The sequence below is a fragment of the Ctenocephalides felis genome, unplaced genomic scaffold, assembly GCF_003426905.1.
Source record: "Ctenocephalides felis isolate EL2017-DRISC unplaced genomic scaffold, ASM342690v1 CF-g0.4_SCAFFOLD_03573, whole genome shotgun sequence".
NCBI classification, from domain to species: domain Eukaryota; kingdom Metazoa; phylum Arthropoda; class Insecta; order Siphonaptera; family Pulicidae; genus Ctenocephalides; species Ctenocephalides felis.
Window position 1 is genome coordinate 14,737,681 of NW_020539727.1, and position 27,102 is coordinate 14,764,782.

Genomic DNA, 27,102 nt, shown 5'->3' on the forward strand with positions numbered 1-27,102 from the left:
ATTTGTATGCAGTTTTAAATTGAAATTGAAATTGATCTTTATTGAAAATTATTTATTAAAAAATTATAAACTTAGTTAGTAATTTGTTGTCCATATTTTTATTGAAAGCTTGGTATATAATTTTATGGCTTTCTTAAGTTTTATTAAATTATTCCCTTTATTTATTGAAAATTTGGACAAGTTTTCAGTATACTGAATAGTTTCCCAATTTTATTCTAATTTTTCAGTTTAGTTAAAAAAATGTTAAAAACCACATTTTAATTATTAAAAAAATAATAAGTTTAATAATCGACTTTTTTATATACTAAAATATATAAATATAAAAATTATTGTATATAAATACAATAATTTAAATTTTATTCAACGATTTCTACATTGTCAACCGCAACCCACGTGTATCACTAATTAATAATATCAATGTTAAATCATTTATACAAATATTTATTATACGTACAACTTATTATATTACGTATATAAAATAACTTTTGTTTAAAATGTCGTAAATATTAATAATTGTAATCTTTTGCCGGGAATCACATTATTTTTAGATAATCAAACATTACAAATTACAGTTCCGCATTCGTCATTTATATATTTATTATATATACGTCATTATTTTTATTATTTGCGAGAAATAATTCAAAGGCCAAAGGTAATGGTAATTGATTAATGAATAAAAACATGATTCATTATTATTGGAATAATTAAAAAAAAAAAAAAATGTACCGGAGTTTTATTGGTGATCGACTTGTTAGGCAGAATTTTGTATGGAACAAATATTTGCGCCTGGGTAAATATATATGTATATATATATATATATATATATATATATATATATATATATATATATATATATATACATGGTTACCAAGTTTAATTTTTTTATAAAGCATAACTTAGTCTTCGATTTCTATTTGCAATTTGTTAATGATGTGGCTAACTACATATTTTTATTTTCAATTAATTTTTTTGCAAAAAATGAGTTTAGAAGTTTATTTTACGTTAAGATTCAAAATACATAAATTTTATTCCATGGATTCGTTTCAAATATAATTTTTTTACACGAATTTTCAAACAATTTTACAAGAGTTTCACAAAATCTAATAAAGCTTACTAAATCATATACAAATATAAATGAGTCTAGTATGATCAAGAGTTCCATAAAGTTTCGAACAGATATTCCTACAAAAAAGATGTCTTCGAAAATTAGGAGGGTTTCTGTGTAGTTAAAAATATATTTCCAAAAGAGATCACCAGAAATCCTACGAAAATTAAATGAGATTCTAAAAAAAATCGATAGAAATGTCATTAGCTTCAGCAGAACTTTTAAACAAATCCAGAAAAATAAAAATGATTTACATAAAGACACTTTAGTAGAAAATTCACTGATATCTTCTGTAGTTCTGTCCTGTGAAAATCTGAATTTGAATTTCAACTTCATTCAAGTTATCTGCTCCTCCAATTATTTGTTATTTACCTTCGTTATCACTATCAAAAATTAATATTAAACTAAATTTATTTACCGAAATCGTCTTTTCTTATCATCTTGACTTGAAGATGACAAGCCAACATCCATCCATTTAATTTTAGGAAGACGCAATTTTTGAATTTCTAATAATTCATTCAAAAAATTTCAGAGCTGTCGACGAGATGGCCAAGAAAATAGTAATAAAATAATTTATAAGTGGTCAAATTTATTTTGGTATAAAATTAAGATAACATGAAATGATTTTAAATCTAAAGTTGTTTAGAAAATATTAAAATTTAATATATAAATAAATTTTCAGTTTGGCTAATTTTGGTTTCTACAATATGTGAAGTGTGCTATTACCTTTGGTGTTAAAAATAAAATAAATTCTTTGATTCGTTCAAATTTAATTTTAGTCAAAGTCATATACAGAAATAGTCAAAATAATATGTTAATATTAATTAAGAAAAAAATAGTGTATATATAAATTATTAAAAAAATAAAACAAAAAAAGTGAAGGTGGTCACCAATCACAAAGACTAAAAATTAAAATTTATCTTTACTGTTTGGTATGTAGTAACAAATTAATATTTTTAATATAAAAATCAAATATAATAGTTTAGTTTAAGAAGCATATACGGAAATTATTATTTACTATTTACTATTAATTTAAATAAATATATTTAGAATATATTGCATTTATATGATTTATTTTGAATAGTTGTTATTTATAATTTGTAAAATATAAATATAAAATAATTTATAAATTTATTAGAAATTTTAAATAATTTAATAAATTTCAGAATATTTATATTTTACTCCTATTATTTAACTAATTGAGAAATGGTTATCATTTAAAAAATTCAAAATAAAATAGAGCACAAATTTTTAGAGGGTAAAACGCTCAAAAAGATATTTTTCGTTAGTTTTTTACGATTTTGTGGTATATTTTCAGTATTTTTTGGAATATTCAATTTGAGTAAATTCTATACAAAAATTATAATTTATATAATTAAATTCCAAATTAAACGACAACTTTTAACAATTTTTTACTGGTTTATTTAATTTATAATTTAGTAAATATTTAGTAAAATTAATTTTGAATAAGTATAAATTATTTTTTAGTTTTTTGAAACTGCGATGTATTTTTTCTGTAATTTTTTTAATTTTGGGTAAATATTTTCATATTCAAAAATTACATTTAGGTTAAATATTAATAGAACATAACAAATTTTAATATTTGATATATTTTTTTATATAAAATTGTTTATTAATCATAACTTTTTTATAAACGATTAAATTGTTTTAGAGCAAAAAAATATTAACTAAACTAGCACCTATTTAATAATAAAATTTAATTCTAATAATTCAGTCAATTGTTTTTAAATACAAATTATTTTAAATATTTTAACACTCACTTTAACACTTTTAATAATTAATTTACTATTTTTGTTCATTTCTCTGAACTTTTTAACGTCAAATAGCTTTAGAATAAATAATATGAATTGCAATTTTTTCAGTAATATAAATAATATTTTTCACTGTATTTATTTATTGATAAATTGAATTATTAATCACAATTTTCCAAAAAGTTTGGTTTAGAAAATAAGATTGGTTCAAAAAATTAGTTAAAAAGTTTTATAATCAAATTAAATAAAAACATTACTTTCAAAATATCGAATTAACAATTACTATATTGTTTATTTATTAATCAAATGAAAATTTTGTTTAAAAAATTTAATATAAATAAGACTGCGTTTTAAATAGTGTGTAAAAATATTATGAATTATTTAATTGAAGTATTATAATAACAATTACAAAATAATTTATTTAATAAAATATGCAATTAACAAGTCTGGTGAAAAATAATTCTTCAATCGAGTCAAAAATAAATTTTAATTATTTTTTGGGCTTTAATTACAATGATTAGATTTAATTTATTGTGATTTGATTATTAAATATTGAAAAAGTACAATTTTATTAAAAAAATGCATTTCTAACAGGATCTTGAACGACAATAACATTAAATTAAAAAACATTTGCAATAGTAAAACATTAAACAATACTACGCTAATAAATTTAAAATTTACCATGTTTAGTTTTTTTTGCAGGCACGAAAATAACACTTTAAAGTTTGTCACGATAATATTAAATTGAAAGGCTTTTTTAAGTTAATATTAAGCTAATAAATTTTCATTTCGACAATATTTATTTAGTCATAATTTTCACTATCGGTCACAAAATTAGCTATAAGAATTTTGCAACAATATTTTTAAAATAGAATCTGACTTTTTTATATTATTTAATTATACCAATCAGAGTCAAAATGACTCCATGAGTTACAGAGCTGATATAACAAGGAAACTATAATTGAAATAATATAAAACACTAAAAATGAAAATATAAGTAATCACAAATCATAACATTAATTGAAATTAACAAATATTTTAATATTTTATATTATTATAGCTTAATTTACTAAAGTCACTTCTAAATTATTTAACTTTGTTTTAGATTTAATAATTGAATATATGTATATGTATATCGATGTTAGATGTTGACATCAGATAAATTATATAAACATTTTTTGACCATCAAAAGATATTTGAAGATATTATACAAATCTGACTTTTAATATTTTTATTCCTATTTTTTCCTTCCAGTCGCAGAAACTAACAAAACCTTCACCACAATGGCGGACGCCCAATTTTCGATATTCGACTATACCCTTTTCGGGGGCATGTTGGCCCTATCGACCCTGATAGGGGTCTGGTTTGGATTTTTTTCAAAAACGAAACAGGACTCCACTGCCGACTACCTTATGGGCGGAAAAAGCATGGGCACTTTTCCTATTGCCATGTCTTTGATAGCCAGGTAATAATTGACCAGGAAAAAAGAAATAACTATGGGATAATATATGTATATATATATATATATATATATATATATATATAATATATATATATATATATATTAATATATATATATATATATTAATATATATATATATATATATATATATATATACTAGCTGACCCGGCAAACGTTGTTTTGCTAAGTAAGGTATATTCTAAAACAATTTCTAGAGAATCAGAAAAATTAATACTTTAAATGTATAAGGATGTGTTGTTTGAATGCTTTGAATACAATGAGGTATTATAAAAACATTAAACTCCATTACTTTGTCTATATTTTGTTGGAAGTTTTATACACTTTCTATACAAAACATGGTATAATCCAATCCAAGTCTTTTTTTGGTCTTTCGACTTATTGATTACGTTTCAAGTTTTTCAGATTCTTTTTTGATTCTGGATTTTGTGTATAATTGTAAATAATACTAATGAGCTTATACACAATTTTCAAATTACTGATAGGAGAGATAAAAAATGAATTATTATTTCTTTTTTGACCTGCTTTTTGAAAAGCTTCAAATAACATTCGATGAATTAAAGCAAATTTAATAAAAAGTATATATGTAGAGCAGGGCGAGGCACAAAGTTCCAATTTGACTTTGAGCAAATATGAAGTATATTTTGAAAATCAAACCAATTATATCACAACAAATAACACATTTCAAACAAACAATTATCTGACTACGTTCAGTAAAACTGCCAGCTATTTTATCATTGTAGAAATGTGCTTTTTTGATGTCTTTCAAAAATTTGTTATATTATGGAACGGCCAAAAGGCAAACAAGTTTAATGACTTATTTTAACTTTGAAGGTATTTTACAAAATAATTACATTTTTGACTAATGCTAAAAAACTACCAACTGAAGAAAATACTTTTATTATTGATTTTCAAAGATTAGTTTATCTCCCGATAGCAAAGTCATGAAAATCAAGGTTATAGCTGGTTATACATCTTTTTCCCTCTACTTTCAAATATTGTTGTTGTTTAACCACGGACCTTCATAAATTACTATCTATTCTTCGATAAATTCTGGAGAAATATGACTGAGCAAATGTTGTTTGACAAAATGTCCCCTTGATCGATACCAAATTTAGGTTCCAAATTCAAATAACATAAATAAAAAATAATATAACCTATAAAATGTTTTGTAAATGACAATAACTATATAATTATACAAATGAGATCTTTCAGAGCACCGTGTTTGACAAAAATATGATTTGCAAAAAAAGAATGCTACAACGCCAAAAAGTGCATTTTCATATTAACATTTCAAAAAAGTTGATATTTTGAGTTTTTTGTATCACTTGAGGCCCGTTTAATAACGTTTTTGTGTACAAATAAAACTACAAACAAAACTACTTACTACAATTCAATCATAATGTAATAATATTCACGTAAAACATCCTATTAAACGTAATTGAACATCATCTGTCAAAAACGTTTGACATTTGACGTATTAGCCACCGTCCATTGTTTTATTTAAATTACGCTTCTACAAAAATTTCAAATTAAAAATATAAAGATTCTAAGCGATTTTGAAATAATCTCTCACCATTCCGACAACCAACTGATTAGCACGAATTTTTCAAGACTAAGGCTGGCCAAATCGGTTTAGCCGTTTTCGAGTTTTACCGAATCATTTGATCGAGAGCTCCATTTTTATATATAAGATATATATATATATATATATATATATATAAATATTTTTCCTTTTTTAGCCATATATCAGGAATTACCCTTCTGGCAGTCCCAACAGAAATGTACACCCAAGGGACCCAATATTGGATCTCCTGCATCTCTGGGCCGATTTGTATGATAATAATAGCCTATGTTTATTTGCCGGTTTTTTATGGATTGCAATTGACATCAGCTTATGAGTATTTAGAGAGAAGATTTGATAGAAGTGCCAGGAAAATGGCCAGTTTGATATTTGCACTGAGTTTGATCCTGTTTCTGCCTATTGTTATTTATGTGCCTGCTATTGCTTTTAGTCAAGGTAAGGGAAAAATTGATTATATAATTATATATATATATATATATATATATATATATATATATATACATAGTAAGAAAAGCGTTGTTCTACCAAAAAAAATATTTCTAGTATCTAAAGTGTAGTACAAAAATACTGATTGCAAATGTGGTGCATAAGCGTAAGGAGCAGCTAACAAAAAGTATATGAATAGGTTACCCACTGCAAAGCATGCTACATATGAATGTCCCTCAATAGTCTTTGCAAGAGCCAACCAAGTCTAAAGCTGATTCTATTTAAATTGAATTGGCGCATTTAATGTTTCAAGATTTTGATATATTATTACTACGCTTTTTATTAATTCAGTAAATTTTTGAATTACAAATCAATATCCGATATTTTTTTTTTAAATTATATTGTTATGTAACATGCCCAAAGACTTGACTGAGATTGAAAAAAATTGAGATTGTGGAAAATTTTACAGCTTTGCCATCAATTTGGGTTAAAACATATTCTTGAAATATTTAATTGCATATTTAGTAAATAAAATATTTTGATAAAATCTAACAGCTAATCTAAAATACTCGTATGCAATAATGAAGTTTAGTACTCGATGGCAGATTTATGTCCATTCCACCATTATATAATACATTATAATATTCAAATATACATTTTTTGAGTTAAAGTAAAATAAATGAATTAATTTAAATAAACCTTACTGAAAATTAAACTATATATACTCCATAGGTGCATTGCTAATTATATTTAGAAGAACTAAAAATTTAAATTTAGTTTTATTTCGTGCTTTAAGGGGGTTGTTCTTTTTTTTGTTACAAAACATGCAAGGTATTTGTTTTTGTTTTTCTCGAAATGTATTCATCATAAAGACATGCGGTTTTTTTTAAACAAAAATTACAAAATCATAGAATATTAAGACATTTTTTATTTTTTTTGTTTCGCCGTCATTTTTTAACCAGGGGGCGCCAAAGTGGGCATTGCAAAATCGATCTCTTTTGCGGTGCCGCAGATAAATCCGTTGCGCATCGCCTGAAACAAAAAAAAACAAAACTACGTTGAAGAAGAAGTTTGAATCCGGTCCCCCTACCAGAATGAAAGCAAAAAAGCGAGAAGGAAAAAAATGGCAGCCATTTAAAAAAAAAGTGTCCAAAAAGGCCTTTGTTTTGGGACGAGAAGGTTCGCAAATTTTTTTTGCGTAATGTTATCAAGTTGTTTGAGGTAGGGGGACTAGGTATTGCAGTGGTGAACAAATTAAAAAAAAATGCAAGTCGATCCGACTTGTAGTTTTTTTTTAATTTGTGGCACCGCATTGAAAAAAGTCAATTTGAGAAAAACGTATTTAAAGTTTTTAATATAATGTACTAAATACATCATTTAATTTAATGTACGAAATACACGATGGTGTTCAAAGATGCTGACACATTAAAAAGGTCATGTGCATGAGGTATTATAATGAAAAAGAGGCAGCTGGCATACAATAGCTCGCGGAACGATAAAAAAACGCTTTAAGAGGATCATACGTAGAGAGATATATATATCTATAACTTCCTCAAAAAATAGATATTGAGATGATTTTTTTTTTAAAATAATTCTAAGGTTTTTAGCTTTCATAATATCAAAAAATCTCAAAACCGAAACAATAAAATATAAAAAAAAGAACAACCCCCTTAAAGAGTTCTTGGGTAAAATATAATTTTGTCAAATAAAATTGTAAATTAAAAGGTCGTATAAATTGCTTTAATTTTGTACCTTTTCTTAAAGATCTTAAGATATTCGTGTGTAAAATTGTCGGTGGAAAATCAAACTGTGTGTCTCATATATATTTTGTGAATGTTTAGTATCTGATTTTATGTTTAAAAAATATTTACAATGTTACTTTTATATAGAAGATTATTTTTTTAAATTTCAAAAATTCTGAATATTATATTACCAATTATATTCCAAATTTAGATAGGGTGGAGCACAAAGGTCCAATCTGACTTTGAACAATTATATTGCCAAAACCAAAACCAAACCAATCACATCACAGCAAGTAACACATATCAAACAAACTACCTGACTATGTTAAGTAAAACTACCAGCTAATACATCATAGTAAAAATGTGCTTATTTGCTGTTTTACAAAAACTTAACTCATGGTCCATTTTACCCCCTAAAATGGGACAACGATGGGGCAAACAGACCCAGTGTTTTATTATTAATTTTAAATAAATTTCACGAAATAACAGCTACATTATCCAACCAATGGAAATTATAAATTTCATTGGTACATCTTTTACAAAGATATCACTGTATATAACCTTGATCTCTTATTTCGTCAGAAATAATCATCAACATAGTTGGAATAACTATTTATTTAAATTATCTCTTGTAAAATTTACTCAATTTACTATTTTTGTTGTTCACACCTTTGCCAGGGTGAAGGTTCAGTTGGTCTTTTTTACCCCACCCAGGTGTAAGCTTTTATAAAGGTTTTATAAAAAAAACTGTTGAACCTAACTTAAAATTAACAATACATCTTATAAAACATTTGAATAACGTGTACTTAAAAATTAGATTAAGGTCTCGTAAACTAAACAACAGTGCTCACGGACCAAAAAAACTGACAACGAAAGAAAATATGTTTGTTATGAATTTCTGTTTATCTCCCGATAGCAATGTCGTAAGAACCAAAGTCATGGCTAGTTATACATATTTTGCACTCTACTTGCAAATATTGTTATTGAATAATTCTTAACTTTACTTGTTCATGAGATATCGTTTACGAGATATCTTTACTTTACTTGTTTATGAGATATCGGTGCTCAACCTTTTCACCCAAAGCCTGTGTGTAGTTTTATTCTCGTTATTCAAGAAAAAACAAAACTAGCTGTAAGTGGAATTCTGTCTTGAGGCAATTATGGCGTCGTGCCTTAAGGCAAATTGCTGGAACTTCCCGTACCGTAACAAAATGTTCGAGGAATACTGAATGTTTTCAAATAGATTATTATAAATATTGTAACATTGTCTAATATTTATAAGAATTATATAAACTGAATTGCAGAGTTGAAATTATTTATAAAGTATATTAGAACTATAGACAGAATTAAAAATCAAATTTGAATTATTTTTGATATACAAATAACTAAAAAAAAAAAAAAATGAAAACTTTTTTTTTCCAAAATCAATTATTTTGTTAAGACAAGCAGAAAGTTCTTTGAATCAATTGAATCTGACGTTTAGTTCTCTCAAAAACTGCCATTTTTTACATATTTAGCTCCGTATTTTCGAAATGGCTGGGCCTGCCTTTGCCAAAAACTAATAAACACTTCTCCCAAACATTACTAATTGAATGTTTTTCAGATCATTCAAATCGGATACTCCGTTCTCTCAAAAAGTCGATTTCTATTTTCTGCACTCTTTGCTCCGTATCCTCGAAACGACTGGATCTGCCTTTGCCAAAAACTAATCAGCTCTTTTCCCTATCGATAGGAATCGAATGCTTTTTGAACCATTCAAATCGGTTGATCCGTTCGACCGGAAACGTGACTGGAAATTTGTATCCATACATACACACACACACACACACATCCATTTTTTCTGAGGTATGCCAAAACGTTCAGAAACCTTCAAAACGTCGAGAAATGTAAAAATTTTCAATTCCGATTTTCGGCCCATTACAATAACTTACCCTACGGGAAGTTAAAAAACTTTATTTCTTAAAAATTACAACTAATTATATAAAATACTTCAAATTTAAAATATAATATAATGAATAATAATTGAATAACTGAACTGGTATATGTACTGGTATAAATTATTTATAATAATCCTCTACGAGCATAGAGATCTCGGATCTTTTATAGGTAAAAATATGCTCTATCAGCAAGGTGGTTCGTGTAATTAGATGTAAGCAGTGTCAGCGGGATAGATCCCGTAACTGTGTTTAATCTTATATATTTTCTCTATTTCCAGTTACCGGTGTAAATATCCACGCAGTCACCCTAACCCTTCTAGTCATATGCGTTTTCTACACGTCTTTCGGAGGAATGAGAGCCGTCGTCTGGACGGACACGCTTCAGTCCATCGTCACCTGCGGCGCTATGTTCGCCGTCGTCTGGATAGGAGTAGCAGACGTCGGAGGAATCGCAGAAGTCTTCAGAAGGGCTGACGAAGGAGGCAGGATTATATTTTTCAAGTAATAATAGAAATAAAATCCACTTGTGTACCTTAGAAACCGATTCTGACGCGCAACGGACAAATGTTATGGCAAGGCCATGTTACGCTCCTACTTCTATCTATTATGCTACTGAATCATACTGTCAAAATGTCTTGTATTTGCTGTGCATTGAGAAGTTTTATACATAAACTGCAACGTCACTCGTATGTTATGAAGCTGGGTCAGAAAGACCATGTTATCTAACATCGTTTTTTGTTACTTTTATTATGCTACTAAATCATATGGAATACTGTCAAAATGTCATGTATTTTATATTCTTCAAGTAATGATAAACTTAATAAAATCCATTTGTGTATCTTAGAAACCGATTCTGACGCACAACAGACAAATGTTATGGCAAGGCCATGTTACGCTCCTACTTCTATCTATTATGCTTCTTAATCATACTGAGTATTGTCAAAATGTCATGTCATTTGCTGTGCATTGAGGAGTTTTATACGTAAACTGCAACGTTACTCGTATGTTATGAAGCTGAGTCAGAAAGACCCTGGTATCTAACATCGTTTTTTAACTTCCCGTAGGGCAAGTTATAGTAATCGCAGAAAAATCGAAAATTAAAATTTTTGCATTTCTCGATGTTTCAAAGGTTTCTGAATATTTTGGCATACCTTAGAAAAAATGGATGTATGTGTGTGTGTGTGCGTGTGTGTGTGTATGTATGTGCGGATACAAATTTTTGTCGACGATTTCGGGAACACCGATCAACCGATTTGAATAATTCAAAAAACATTCGATTCGTATTGATAAGGAGACGTGCTGATTAGTTTTTGGCGAAGGTAGGTCTAGCCGTTCCGGAGATACGGGGCAAAAAGTGCCAAAAACGGTAACTCAGTTTTTAAGAGAACGGAGCCGATTTTAATAATTCAAAAAACATTTTACTTATATTCACAAGGTGAAGAACCGATCAAATTTTCATAAAGACAGGTCTAGCGGTTTCGGAGATCTAATGAAAAAAGTAAAAAAAATGCCATCTGGCGGTCAAAAATGATCATTATACATATGCACATCAAATTATCAGATATTTTTTAGAGATTTTAACAATAAGTATAAATTTGGTTTACATTCCTATGGGTTCCGTACCAATGTTTACGCGTTAGACGGCGACGCGGCGCTTACGCACTTTGATTTTTCGCCTTTATGCAGTTAAAGCAGTACGATTGCTTTGAAAAAAAGTTTAGATCTTCCAAAATATGTCAAAATAAAGAAAAAAAAAATTTTTGAAAAAAAAAAATTAAATTTTTTTTACAAAAAAAAGTAATTTTTTGTCCGATTTATAGTTTCTCAAAAATCTTATTTTTTCGAAGTAAAATTTTTTCAAAAATGTTAGTCGTTATTAAAAAATAATAATTTTTGGTACGGGAAGTTCCAGCAATTTGCCTTAAGGCACGATGCCTTAATTGCCTTAAGACAGAATTCCACTTACAGCTAGTTGTTACTTTTATTATGCTACTGAATCATACGGAATACTGTCAAAATGTCATGTATTTTATATTCTTCAAGTAATGATAAACTTAATAAAATCCATTTGTTCACCTTAGAGACCAATTCTCACGCACAACAGACAAATGTTATGGCAAGGCTATGTTGTGCTCCAACTTCTATCTATTATGTTACTGAATCATACTGAATACTGTCAAAATGTCATGTAGTTGCTGTGCATTGAGAAGTTTTACACATAAACTGCAACGTCACTAGTATGTTATGAAGCTGAGTCAGAAAGACCCTGTTATCTAAGATAATACCCCAATGTTATGGCAAAGTCATGTTACGTTCCAACTTCTATCTATTATGCTACTGAATCATACGGAATACTGTCAAAATGTCATGTATTTGCAGTGAATTCCAGCGTTTTACACATAAACTGCAACGTAACTCGCATGTTATGAAGCTGAGTCAGAAAGACCCTGTTATCTAAAATAATGGACCAATGTTATGGCAAAGCCATTCTACACTTCAACTTCTATCTATTATGCTACTGAATCATATTGAATACTGTCAAAATGTCCTGTATTTGCTGTGCATTCACGCGTTTCACACATAAACCGCAACGTCACTCGTGTGTTATGAAGCTGAGTCAGAAAGACCCTGTTATCTAAGATAATAGACCAATGTTATGACAAAGCCATGTTGCGCTCCTACTTCCATCTATTATGCTACTGAATCATACTGTCAAAATGTCATGTATTTACTGTGCATTCGGGCGTTTCACACATAAACTGCAACGTTACTCGTATGTTATGAAGCTGGGTCAGAATGACCCTGTTATATAACATCGTTTTTCGTTACTTTTATTATGCTACTCAATCATACGGAATACTGTCAAAATGTCATGTATTTCCCGTGCATTCAGGCGTTTTATACATAAACTGCAACGTCACTCGTATGTTATGAAGCTGAGTCAGAAAGACCCTGTTATCTAACATCGTTTTTTGTTACTTTTATTATGCTTCTGAATCATACGAAATACTGTCAAAATGTCATGTATTTGCTGTGCATTCAAGAGTTTTACACGTAAACTGCAACGTCACTCGTATGTTATGAAGCTGAGTCAGAAAGACCCTGTTATCTAACATCGTTTGTTTGACATTTGTGCGGTTTCTAGGTCAGGTTTTCTATCTGACAACGTGAGAAAAACGTCTGACTGCACAGCAATAACATGGCTTTTGTCAGTGTTTTGTATGGAAAGTCCTTCATAACATAGCCTTGCAATAACATTGGTCTGTTACAAATCATCAACGTTCAAAATAAAAGGTACTAAAGCTAATATTATTAGCCCTCTGGCTAATAGAGCATCGTCTAAATTGCAAAAATTATCACACCGGGTAAAACTTGTGACATTGCTTTAAATCACATTGTCTGCAATTTTGTTACAAATTTTTTGTAACCTGATTGACGTAATCCATATAATAGTGCTTTCTTCAATACACATACGGGATCTGAGATTTTCTCAATATTTCTTAGCTAGGTCTTCGCTGTATCTCTAATTTTCTCAGTAGCCGGTTTTCTAATAGTACCCATTGGTTTCTTATTCACAATTTTATATAAGACTTCACATAACTGTTCTGGCAGATTTATGTAGACTTTTTCTTCAAGTTCTCCATTTAAATATGCAGTTACGACATCCATTTGATGAATTTCTAAACCCATTTCCGCAGATAATACTGCCAATAGTCTGATAGAAGTTGGTCGTGCCACCGGAGAATATGTCTCACAAAAATTTTCACCATATTTTTGTAAACATCCTTTTGCAACTAACCGCACCTTTTTCCTATTAGATTCTCCATCTAAATTTGTCGTAGAAAAAAATCTGTTTCCAATAACTTTCCTGTAAGGACTGTAAAACCTTCAATTTTAAAATCATCAGATTCCAAAAAAATAGTTCGGATTATTATAAATTATATTAATATTTTCAAAATCCACGTATTGTAATTATCTGTATAATTTTTAATTTTCCTTTGGGTAGTTATAATAGTCGCATAAAAGCCAAAATGTCAATTTTTGCACATATTAAGGTCTTCTGAACATTTTGATATACCTAATTGGATGCATTTGAAGTTTTTTCTTAGAAGTTCTAGCAATTTGCCTTAAGACACGATGCCATTCACCACTAGTTAACTTCCGTAGGGCAAGTTATAGTAATCGCAAAAAAATCGAGAATGAAAATTTTTATATATCTTTACGTTTCAAAGGTTTCTGAACATTTTGGCATACCTTAGAAAAAATGGATGTATGTGTGTGTGTATGTGTATGTGTGTGTGCGTGTGTGTGTGCGGATACAAATTTTCGTCGAAGACTTCGGGAACATGGCCGAAGCGATTTGAATAATTCAAAAAGCATTCGATTCATCTTAATAGGGAGACGTGCTGATTAGATTTTGGCAGAGGCAGGTCTAGTCGTTCCGTAGATACGGGGCAAAAAATGCCAAAAACGGTAACTCAGTTTTTAAGAGAACGGAGCGTCCGATTTGAATAATTCAAAACACATTTTACTTGTATTGACAAAATGAAGAACTGATCAACTTCATGAAAGCAGGTCTAGCGGTTTCGGAGATCTGATGGAAAATGTAAAAAAAGCCATTTGGCGGTCAAAAATGATTATTATACATATGCACATCAAATTATCAGATATTTTATAGAGATTTTAACAATAATTATAAATTTTGTTTTCATTCCTATCGGTTTCATACCAATGTTTATCCGTTGGACGGCGGCGCGGCGCTTACGCGCTTTGATATTTCGTCGCTATGCTGTTGAAGCAGTACGATTGTTTTGAAAAAAAGTTTAGAATTTCCAAAATATGTCAAAATAAATTGCTCTTCAAAAAGTCTTTTTTTTCAAAAAAAAGTAAATTTTTGTCAAAAATTTATAGTTTCATAAAAATATAATTTTTTCAGAGTAAATTTTCATCAAAAATATTAATCTTTTTAAAAAAAAAGAATTTTTGGTACGGGAAGTTCCAGCAATTTGCCTTAAGACACGATGCCATTCATTACTAGTTCTGTATTTATATTTATTACTGATATGTATTATATTAAAAAATATTTCTTTCAGTATGAATCCAAGTATATACCAACGTACATCATTCTGGAGTGTCAGTTTGGGACTGACAACCATGTGGTTGTCCAATCTTGGTGTCAGTCAAAGTTGTATTCAGAGGTTCCTGTCTGTGCCAACTTTAAAGGATGCCAGAAGGCAAGTAATTATAAAATAATCAAAAAACACACTTTTGGAGAAAAAAATTCCAGACCATATCTTAAACCGATAGAAAAGTGTAGGAGAAAACATCAATGATTAATATTGATAACAATTCTGTAGAACCAGATTTTTGAATGAAATGTAAAAAATAGAGTTTCCATCTAATGATATCGAACCTACAGCAACTTGCTTAATACTTTACTAAATTTTTTACAGTAATTCCACGTAAAACTATTCAAATTTTTGTCAGAACCAACATACCTTAAAATTTTTTCTAAAAATCTAAAACACTTCTAAAAATGTTAGTATATTTAATTATTTTTTTCGCCGACATGATATCTAATTTATATATTTATCTTCTAGGTCAATTATCTATTTTACTATAGGTTTAGTTTTAACAAAATCAATATCCTGCTTCACCGGACTATTGATGTATGCCCATTACAAAGATTGTGATCCCTTGAGTACTGGTGACGTCAAAAAAGCAGATCAAGTAAGATAATAATGAGATTTTTTAAAATATTTTTTGAAGTAAAACTTCTTTAGGGTGTAAATCCGTACAAATGCAACGGAAGTCCGTTACGCCCGAACTGTTCGTCATTCGCTCTCGATGAGATCATTTCTATACGGGTCGATTGTGATTAGTCGTCGTGTATGTAAATAGAGATCTGTCGTTGTATGCGTACCGGCATCAACGTTGTATGCGTATCGACATCAACAAGGAAATCGGCATTGATAAATATACATTTTAAAGTTACATCGTAGTACAAATCTTGATTTAATTTAAAAATGCCCGAATTAGAAGAATATTTTACTCTGCACCTTGAAAATAATAAAACAAATTAAACTTCTGTGCCGTGGATTAAACGTAAGTTTATTGATTAGCAATTATTTCTATATTATTTGTAGTTCCTATACATCTTTGAAGTTATTAAAATGGAAAATATTTTTTATGCAAGACAGATATTACAATTGTTCAAAGAATGAGATTATATCGCCAACAAAAAAGTAAAAAAAAACACAAGTAGTCACTGAATGTATGTTAATTTCAATTACATGAAGTTCTTCAAACACAATTATATGATGAGTGAAGTTGCGAAAACAATATTTGCTTAGGCATTGTTTAACATAATCCACTGTGTGAACGAATGTTATAGAAGTGATTAATTAGCAATTACTTCATTTCTTTAATGAAGGTTCATTTCTAAATGCTAATTACAATGACAAACCGATCATTTCGTGTTTGAAGTATGACTTTAATTACATTATTGTTTTTAAATATTATACATATTTTTAACGCTTTTATAAATATATAATTTATAATTTATCAATATATAAATGTGTATAATGGTCGACACTAACTAATGTGTGTATCACGAGTGTTACCATATTGCTAATGAACATCATTCGAAATTGTTATATGATGTATTTATTTTTACTTAAATGCCATCTTGTACAGTAACAAATAAGTTTTACTTCAATCGTATGTGAACCTTACGCGCACTCTTTTTTTTATTATTTATTGTTTTGTTTCCCAGATGTTGCCCTATTATGTTCACGACGTGGCAGGTTATATACCAGGACTATCAGGTTTATTCGTGGCTGGTGTTTTTAGTGCAGCCTTAAGTACCATTTCTTCAGGGCTTAATACACTGTCTGGTACACTTTATGAAGATTTTATTAAGGAGTGGTTACCGGTTAGCACTACTGAGAAGACTGCCAGTAATATTATGAAGGTGAAATAAATAATAATAAAAGTGTCATTAGTAGTATTAAATTGCTTACTGATGGTCGAACTACCTAAGGATAGACTCATTATTCTGTAATTTTTCATTTTAATTGTCATGTCATACAAATTTCTAAAAGTCCATTTGTCTATCTGATCATCTATCTATATATCCCTTTGTCACTCTGTCCATCTGTCTATCTGTCTACCTGTCCACTTGCCACCTTGGACTTGCAAGAAAAAAATGCAAGAACTTTCCTACATGTGTAATCAATTCAATTCTAGATCAATTGAATCAATAACCTTGTATCATTTGATTTGTACTTAAAACCTATATACTTGTTTTTTTGTAGTTATTTCCACATATGTTTCTGTCCAGATGTCTACCTGTCTACTTCTATATATGTCTATACTTGCCTCTTTCTACCATTTTGAATATATCTACATATACATTTGACTAACTTATTACCTGTTTATCTACCTACTTGCCTACTTCTCTACCTGACTACTTGCCTACTTCTCTACCTGACTACTTACCTATTTTTCTATCTGAGTATTCTTCTATCTAAAGACATTTCTACCTCTTTATCATTGTAACTGTCTATTTAACTTACTGACCATCTATTTATCTACCCATTTGCCTATTTATCTACCTATTTGCCTATTTGTCTGTCTAAATACCTGTCTACTTTACCTGTGTACCTGTCTATCTATCTACTTGTATATCTGTCTACTTGAATATCTGTCTACATGTCTATATGCCCACCTGAAAATCTGTCTGCCTGTTTACCGGTGCACCTGTCTATCTGTTTACCTGTCGCCTGTCTATGTTTTTACATTTATTTACATATACATTACATTTGACTATCTACCTACTTGCCTACTTTTTTATCTGACTATTTGCTTACTTTTCTATCCGAGTGCTTTTCTATATATCTATATATCTACCTATTTATCATTGTATCTTTCTATTTGACAAACTGACCATCCGTCTATATAACTACTTGCCTATTTGTCTACCTAAATATCTGTCTACTTTTTTGTCAACCGACTACTCATCTACTCCTATATTTTTATACTTGTCTACTTGTCTACTTTTTCACCAGTTGACCTATAATCTGTATATCATTCTACGTAATGATTTGTGTACTTCTGAACTTTTTTACCTGTCTAACAATCAATTTAGCAACCTGTCAATCTAACATCTTGTCAACCTGTTAATCTGCCCATTTCTCTAGTTATCCATTTGTCTATTTGTCTATCTGTCTAGTTGTCTATCTGTATAGTTGTCTATCTGTCTAGTTGTCTATCTGTATAGTTGTCTATCTGTCTAGTTGTCTATCTGTCTAGTTGTCTATCTGTCTAGTTGTCTATCTGTCTAGTTGTCTATCTGTCTAGTTGTCTGTCTGTCTATTTGTCTATCTGTCTAGTTGTCTATCTGTTAGTTGTCTATCTGTCTAGTTGTCTGTCTGTCTATTTGTCTATCTGTCTAGTTGTCTATCTGTTAGTTGTCTATCTGTCTAGTTGTCTATCTGTCTACTTGCCTATCTGTCTACCTGTCTATCTGTCCATTGTCTATCTGTATAGTTGTCTATCAATTCAGTTGTCTATCTGTCTATCTGTCCATCTTTCTGCCTATCAACATGTTAACCTGCTTATCTGCCCATCTGTTCACCTGTTTACCTGTGTACCTGTCTATATGTCCTCCTGTTTACCTGTGCACTTGTCTATATGCTCACCTGTCTATTTGCCTGTCTATATATCTGTCTGCCTGTATATCTGTCTACCTAAATAACTGTCTATATACCCACCTGTTGACCCGTATACCTGTCTATTCGTATACTTTGTAAAATTCGTATACAATTTCTTAAACTTTATTGCATCTCTCAAATGTAATCAATTCTTCATTTTGTCGACATAAGTATTAAAAAATGTTTTTGAATCATTTTAAACGAATTCTCCATTCTCTTAAAAACTGAAATTTCTGCACTATTTTCTCTGAATTTCCTAAATTGCTGGACCTGCCTTTAAAAAAAACTAACGAGAACGTACTGGTTATAAAAACATTGGTATAATTTCTAACTGTAGTTAGTTATAACTATAGTTTTTAACTATAGTATCTCAAATCTTTTCAAAGATTTACCAAAAATTATAAAAATCTAAAGGCAATAGTAGGAGATAAATTTCAAAAAAAATATAGAAAGAAATATTTATAAATATTTTTTGATTGATTGTTTCGTAAAATATACTTTTTACAAAATAAGTAAGAACAAGTTGAAATAACTCGGACTACACACTTCGGATTTAAGTTACATGCAAAAAATAAACTTGAATAAAACCATTTCTATCAACTCGTCCTCCTAGTCCATTCCTTTCACCAGAGAATTTTCTAAAAATTTAGAAAATTTTATAAATATTTATTATTGATTATTTTGCAAAATATACTTTTTTCAAATTAAGTAAGCACAAGTTGCAATAACCTAGACTACACCCTTAGGGTTTAACTTACAAGCAAAAAATAGACTTGGGTAAAACCATGTCGATCAACTCTTTCATCTAGTCCATTCCTTTCACCAGAGAATTTTCCAAAAATGACTGGTGATATTTTCCACTTCTTTTATCATAAAATTGTAAATTTTTATTTCAGTTGACTGTAGTAGTAATTGGAGGAATTTGTCTGGGACTTGTCTTCGTAGTAGAACAATTAGGAAGCGTCATGCACCTTGTCATCAGTGTTACTGGTGTAACTGCAGGAACACTTTTGGGAATGTTTACATTGGGAATCTTGTTCCCTAAAGCAAACACTAAGGTAATAAAAATTCAACACAAACCAATTAACTATAAACAATTTTAACACTTTCGGGACGGCACCGATTTCAAAACAATATACTTTACCGGTAGTAAACTTGATTTCATTGTGTATGTTATGCAATTTGTTTGATAAAAATTTGTGGTCATTGAAGAACATACATTTATAATATTAATTTATTTTTGATCATTTTATGAAGAATGGTGACGTTCAAAACAATTTCCAAAATGCATAGCTGATTGATTTTGACATGTTTTACAATAAAATGTTGTTCGCCGCCTTCCTCCTGGTGCTTTTCTGTCGGAACAGACAATACAATCCCTATTTTTTTCACTCGCATTTAGAATATGCCACTGATTAATCAGTATATTTGGTAATTTTTTTGCTGCCATAATGGTTTATTTTTTCTATTATATTGTCTAAAAATTCATTTGTAAAATATAAAGTAAAATAATCTATTGGATGTCTCATATTTCTTGGTATTTGTAGCCGGGGTTTTGTTGATGTATGTCAAACTTGATTATTGAAGGAGAATCGGCACATTCGCTAATGTCTTCTTGCTTTTCATTTATTTTATCGAACTTCTTCTTTTTGTTGATTGAATAATATCATCATCACATTCATCACTATCATCGGTGCGAATAGTAATTTCGTAAAATTTGTTTGTATGAACGTCTATTTGAAACTCATCTTCACTACTGCTCAATTAACAAAATTTACCAGTCGTTTTGCCATATTTAAAAGTGCTCGGTCGTTTTAAATATTAAAAAAAAATACTATACAGCAAAGAAAAAGGCTAAAAATACTACTAAAATAACTTAAAATTATTTTCAAAATACAATATTTATATTTATCACTGCTATATGTAATTTATTCAACTTGTCGATGCAAACTGAGTCATTGTTTATAAAATAGCCGGTGCCTCATAGAGTATGTTTGTCCACCGAGGTGGACAGCCGTCCCCAAAGTGTTAAAAAATCCATTCTAAAACTATTTCTATCATCCAGGGAGTTTTGGTGGGAGCAGCTGCAAGTCTAATCCTGGTCAGTTGGATGGTAAGTGGAGCCCAAATTAACATTGCTCAAGGGAATTTGAAATTCCCTTACCTAAATATGTCGACTGAAGGTTGTCCTGAGGGTAAAAATACAACTGTGAATTCTGTATGGAAGACCCAGCATCACGATGGGTAAGAACAACCAAAGAAATCATTACAAAGATTAAACTGATTTGGTGCAGGATTTGAGTGAATTTTTTTTTCAGGCATTCAAATGATGAAGTGATTGCTCCTTACCGAATTGGATTCATGTACTATTCGATGATTGGTGCTTGGTTGGTGATAGCAATTGGGTATCCTGTAAGTTATTTTACTGGAGGACATGGGTACCTGGATAAAATGCTGTTGGCACCACAAGTTAGAAGGTGAAAAAAATTTATTTCCCGTATGGTAGTTATTAGGGTTTATACAAAAACCGACATTTCAGAAAACCTGTTTTCGAAATTTAATTTTACTAAAAAAACGGTTTTAACCGGTTTTCGAATTTTATATAAAAAACTAGCAAACCCGACTAACTCCGTTTCGCCACCAGATGGTTTCGTGAGAAAGATGAAGAAATTTTTTGTTTGTTTATATTTAAGAAGGAAAAATTTGATTTTATTATACAACAGTAATAAATTCATTTCGATTACAAAAATGAAGTGTTTTTCAGTTGAACTTTTCTAAGTAAATGAAAGTGAATCCGGAAATTATCCGTTTCATTGAAGTGCTCTTTGGTTAACCACATTTTTTGTTTTTTGGTCTGACGTTAACACAAACAAAGCGTATGGTTTTGCAACTCGTGAACAGGCAACGTATAACTGCCCATGTGAAAAACAATGATTTTCTAAATAATCTATTTGAAATTTATCCCGCAAACACTAAGTGATTGACCTTGCGACTTGTTATTGTGAACGCAAGGCAAACTGGAAATTGCACTCGTTTGAAGTCAAACGGAAGACCAGTCGGAATCATTGGTATGTCACCAAATCGCCAGCAATTTTTGATTGAAAGGTGAAATTCAATGCGTGTACATCATTATTCTTTGCGACAAGAATTGCTCGTTGACTTAACCAAGCATAATTCTGATAATTCTCACTAATGTCATTATTCGAATTTTTAATTACGGTGCGCGCAGTTCCAGCAATTTGCATGAAGGCACGATGCCATGCATCACTAATTTTCTTAGATATAACCCGAGACCTTTCCAACGAATACAAAATTGTCGAAATCGGTTCGTGCGTTCTGGAGTTATTTCGTCAGGAAGGAAAACCCGACTTATTTTCATATATATATAAAAAATAAATTTTGCTCGAATTATTCGTAATTTATCCGCAAATTTAGTGTAATTTAAAGCAGTATTTGACTGAATTTATTTATTGTTCAATTTTATAGATAGGAAACAAAATTATTTTAATTTTAATTAGTAGAACTAAAAAATAATAGTTTATCTTGATTAAATAACTTTCAAAATAATTATTCGTTATTCATACATCATTTTCACATATAAGAATGAAAATATGTTTATTATAGTGAATGGAAAGTTTTTGAATAAATAAAAGTAATACACTTTTAAATAAAAAAATTCATTAAATTAAAAAAAAAATAGATATATTACATACATGTTGATACATACTTGTTAATATCAATTTTAGTTTTAAAAACATTAAGCTAAATTCGGATATTGTCTGTTTCGAGTAATTTCAATTAATTAATTCTAAACATTCTAATTGTTTTTTTGTTTAATAATATATAATTTCAAAAAACTGAGAACGTCTATCAAATTGCTACTTAGACGTATTCTTTGTTTATTCACAAAATTTTCTGAAATAGAAAATACTCTCATACTTACGACGAAATTATGCTTAATTGTTTTTAAAGCCTGATATAATAATTCTAAGCTTTTTGTTCTTTTATTTGTGGCTTCTAGGGTTTAAAACTCTATTTTTTTAAGTGTGAGTAGAGGAAATTACTTCTTCAAGAAGTCACACTGATTTAAATTAATACATACATTGGTATAAAAATCTAAATTTGTATATACAAAACCTTTCTGGGAACCATTGCAGACTTATCAGATAATCTTATAAGATATAAAATGCTATTGAACCGATATGACTTCAAGAATCAAAACGCTTTCATCTATCTTTTATATTTGGCTATATTTGTACTTTTTTCACTAAAAAACCGGTTTTCGAATTCCATCATTTTCGTAAAAAAAAACGGTTTTTAAAACCGGTTTTTGAAAACCGACAAACCCTAGTAGTTATAGTAATGGGCCGAAAATCGAAAATGAAAATTTTTGCATTTTTTGATGTTTTGAAGGTTTCTGAACATTTTGGCATACATCAGAAAAATTGATGTGTGTATGTGTAAGTGTATGTTTATGTGTGTGTGTGTTTTGTATTTCCGCATTTTTTCGTCCACGTTTTCACAAAACAATTGCTTTTGCGGATAAAAAAATATGACATTTTTTTTAATTTTCCATAAAATATTTTTATTATTTTGGATTAAAAATTCAAAAAATTACCCAGGCTAAGCACAGTCTAATCGCCACTCTGGTACAAATGTTTACCAGAGTGAGTTTAGACTGTTTATATACTGGAGCACTTTTGGAATTTTGCACAAAATGAAATGAAATGAAAAATGTAAAAATGCCGCCAAGCTAAGCACAGTATAAGTGAAAATGTCGCACAGAATTATTTGCAAATGCGTTTAGACTGTGACTATACTGGAGCACTTTTTCAATTTTCTGTAAATTAGGCAACTATATTTTTTTTTAATTGAATTCGAAATGAAATGACAATTGTTAATGTTCTGGAGATAAATTGATTTATGATTTACATTTGATTTGCTCAGATATAACAAGATAGCAAAAATAATGAAAGTTACAGTATTTGTAATGATATATTTGAAAACGTTTGAAATTTCTCGAATAATTTATTACGGTACGGAAAGTTCCAGCAATTTGCCTTAAGGCACGATGCCATACACCACTAGTTATATATTTTTTTAGATAAAATTTTCATTATTTTTTTTTCTTTACCAGGTGGGCTCCAGAGCAAAAATCAGCAGAATACGACACCTTCGAGAAGGCCAATTCAAAAATGCAAGTTTTGACCAAATTGGACGACGAAGATCCAAAATATCAGATGAAGAACATCACATAAATCAATCAAAGTGATTTAATTTAAATAATCCATTATTGTGCAAAGACAATTGTAAATAAAAGATAAGAACTTTGTCATCAAGAGTGAACTTGTCATGGTGTTTGCTTAAAGATTTGTGAGTGATTTTATTTTTGACATACACGTGGAAGTGAATTTGTTAGTTTAAGATTTAATTCTAATTTAATTTAGTGTAATTGTTGTAATTAATTATTTTTAAGATGCTTAAATAGGTTTGTACATATTTGTGAGTCAAGTGTAAATTGTTACATTGAATACAAATTAAGAAATTAAATAAATGGTTTTGACGATTATAGTTATATATATTATAAAATAATATAAATTGATTATAAAAAATGTCGTGTATCACAATAAGATACTTAAATGAAGAGCATCCTATGTACTAAAATACAGAAATAATTATGAATGATTACTGCTGGTATTTTATTTTTATTTTTAATTTTTCCAATTAAAAAAACTGCTTATTTATTGCCATTAAGGCGGAACAAATTTTGACGGGCCAGCTAGTATATATATGATCATATTTCGACAAAAAGATTTTTATATAAGCATTCATCCAAAAATTAATAAGAAGAATTTAAGTTATATTAGAAGAGTTCGATACGTTTCGAATACCTTCCTTAGTAAATAAAACATAGAAATTTTAGAAATCGAAACGTGTGATAGTCTTATTATTAAAATTGTATTTAACAGTATAATATAAAAAAACAAATCAAAATTTTGACAGACATAGGTTATCACTATAAAATGTAAAAAACTCAGAAACATTTTTTTTTCATACGTTTCGACATGAATGGATGCCATCATGCCAACAAAACAAGAAGAAATGTGTGTAAAAATCATTTAAAAATTTAATAAAGTGTTAGAAATTTTTCTAAACCTTAATTTAAAATTTTTTATTATTTAAACAAAGAGTAAGTGAGAAATATTTTTTTAATTATGATTATGACAAAAATAAGCCTTGATGATGGAACGTAACAAGTTCCAAAACGTCGTGGATAAATAAAACAAATTTTTTGAAAATTCTGGGTTCAGAAAATATATAAAAAACTACTGTTTTTTTGCTTTTTCTAAGATTTAAACTTCTCTCTAAATATTATATTTTACACCTATTAAAAGATTCTCTACGTTTTGCCTATAGGCAAGTTTCTGTAAAACTAACTCAATATTTTAAAACTGATCTCAATTAAAATAAATGAAGTAGATCATTTGAATCAAAAATCGTTTAGTGTTTAAATAAAAAATATGAATTTTGAATGCAAGATAAAAATAAAAAATAAGAATATAAAACAAAATAACAATACTATGGGTGTCATTAAAAAAAATTATACAGTTTATATGGAAAAATCAATAAAGTTTATCAAATGTGTAGTGTTTTTTGTACATTTAGACCATGTTTGATTTCACGCAAAAATCTTTTATATTTCCAGGGCCGAATTTTTTTAATAAGTTAAATTGTATTATAAATTATTTGTATAATAAAGTATAATAATAATTCAAACCGGTGCACAAATTTTGCAGGACGTTCCTTGTAAAAATAAATAAATGAATTTAAATTTTTTTACGTTATCTTTACGATTATATTATATCACTTTTGACAAAAAAAAGTTTTATAATTAGTATACCATAGTCATACAAAAATGAACTATTGCAACAAATACGATATATTTTTTTTAAATATACAAACTATCTGTAACTATGGTCACGTTTTTTTTTTATCAAATCATGAACAAGAACATATTTTTTTAAAATATTTTTGAGACGTTTTATTTTATGATCTTTACACTAACAAGTTGTGGTTGATTAAATGAATTTAGAACATATTTAAAAAATATTACTAATTCGTCAAATTCGACTCTGTAAAATATGTTTTATATCAAGAAGAAAAAAACTGGAATTCGTTAAATATGGAAAGCTTTAGTTCATTTGGAAAAAATCAGTTTGAAAATTCAATATTGTGAAAAATCGACGCAGAATTATAATTTTGTTTAAATGTAAGTTATTTTAAAATTTGAAACTATTGCGATTTTTTTTCTATTAATCATTAAATTCAAATTCCAATTTAATACTAAATTTAATTGAAACAATTGAAATTGAAATTAACACAATTAATGTAAATTGAAATATATTTATAAACTTTGCTTAATTTTTTTTATGTCTTTAGCATTTTCTTATAAGTAATTTTTGTAAGGAACAATGTAAACAAGTGGATAAAAATTTTGCACGATATTTTATTTTTATAAGTAATATTTTTTTAATATTTATCAGGTCAATAAAACTACTTTTTATTCTAATGGCGACTCTGTCATTTGTTAAGGTAAGAAATTTTTTAAATAATTCTGAAAATAGTAATAATAAATAATAAAATAATTAACACGTTAATTACCATTTCAGTCATATGTGTCTGATACTTAAAAATTTTACTCAGACCATGTCAGACATATATGTCTGACAAACCCGACAACAATATATCTAAAACAAACAATTTAATATAGAAGAATTTTTTGTTGTTTTTTTGTTATGATTTAATATAGAGACATGACAATTATATACGTCTGACATAAATAATAAATGGTGTTTTTAGAGGAATTTTAGCAAAAGAAATTATTTGGTGGAATAAACTTCTTTGTTGCATTTTTAACTAAATTATATAATAATTTTAACCAATTCCTGTTTTTTTCTTACTATGGCCCATGTGAAATTTTTCCTATATTATTGTGGCGTTATTTGTTAAAAATGTTTTTTTAAATATTAATATATATTATGGTGATTCTACTTTTAAGCAATAGATTTTTATTAAATTTGTCTCTTAAATTTAGAATTATTGCACTCTAATTCTTTATAATATTAATAATGTAAATATATTAGATTATCGAATGAAACTTTAAATAAATATCTTTAAATAATTATTAAATCAAAATTTAGTCAATATTAATTATTAATGTTTATAGTCAACTTGAATTAAATTAACAAAAAAAATGCTTCATTAAAAACAATAATTCATATTTTTCCAATCGTATATTGTATTTGGCAAATTCTTGATTCCACAAGTGTTTATAATATTG

The 27,102-nt window shown here is 28.5% G+C and overlaps 1 protein-coding gene across 1 annotated transcript; it reads left to right on the forward strand.

The window, feature by feature from the left end:
* Positions 1-1,715: 1,715 nt before the first annotated feature.
* On the forward strand, positions 1,716-24,251 carry LOC113389197 (sodium-coupled monocarboxylate transporter 1-like). The gene is made up of 11 exons (XM_026626256.1): positions 1,716-2,037; positions 4,132-4,342; positions 6,100-6,377; positions 10,326-10,548; positions 15,141-15,281; positions 15,648-15,777; positions 16,823-17,020; positions 19,658-19,819; positions 20,827-21,005; positions 21,080-21,238; positions 23,899-24,251. Exons 2-11 carry the CDS (start codon positions 4,161-4,163, stop codon positions 24,017-24,019), a joined length of 1,773 nt encoding a protein of 590 aa, XP_026482041.1. The 5' UTR covers positions 1,716-2,037; positions 4,132-4,160; the 3' UTR covers positions 24,020-24,251.
* Positions 24,252-27,102: the final 2,851 nt, after the last annotated feature.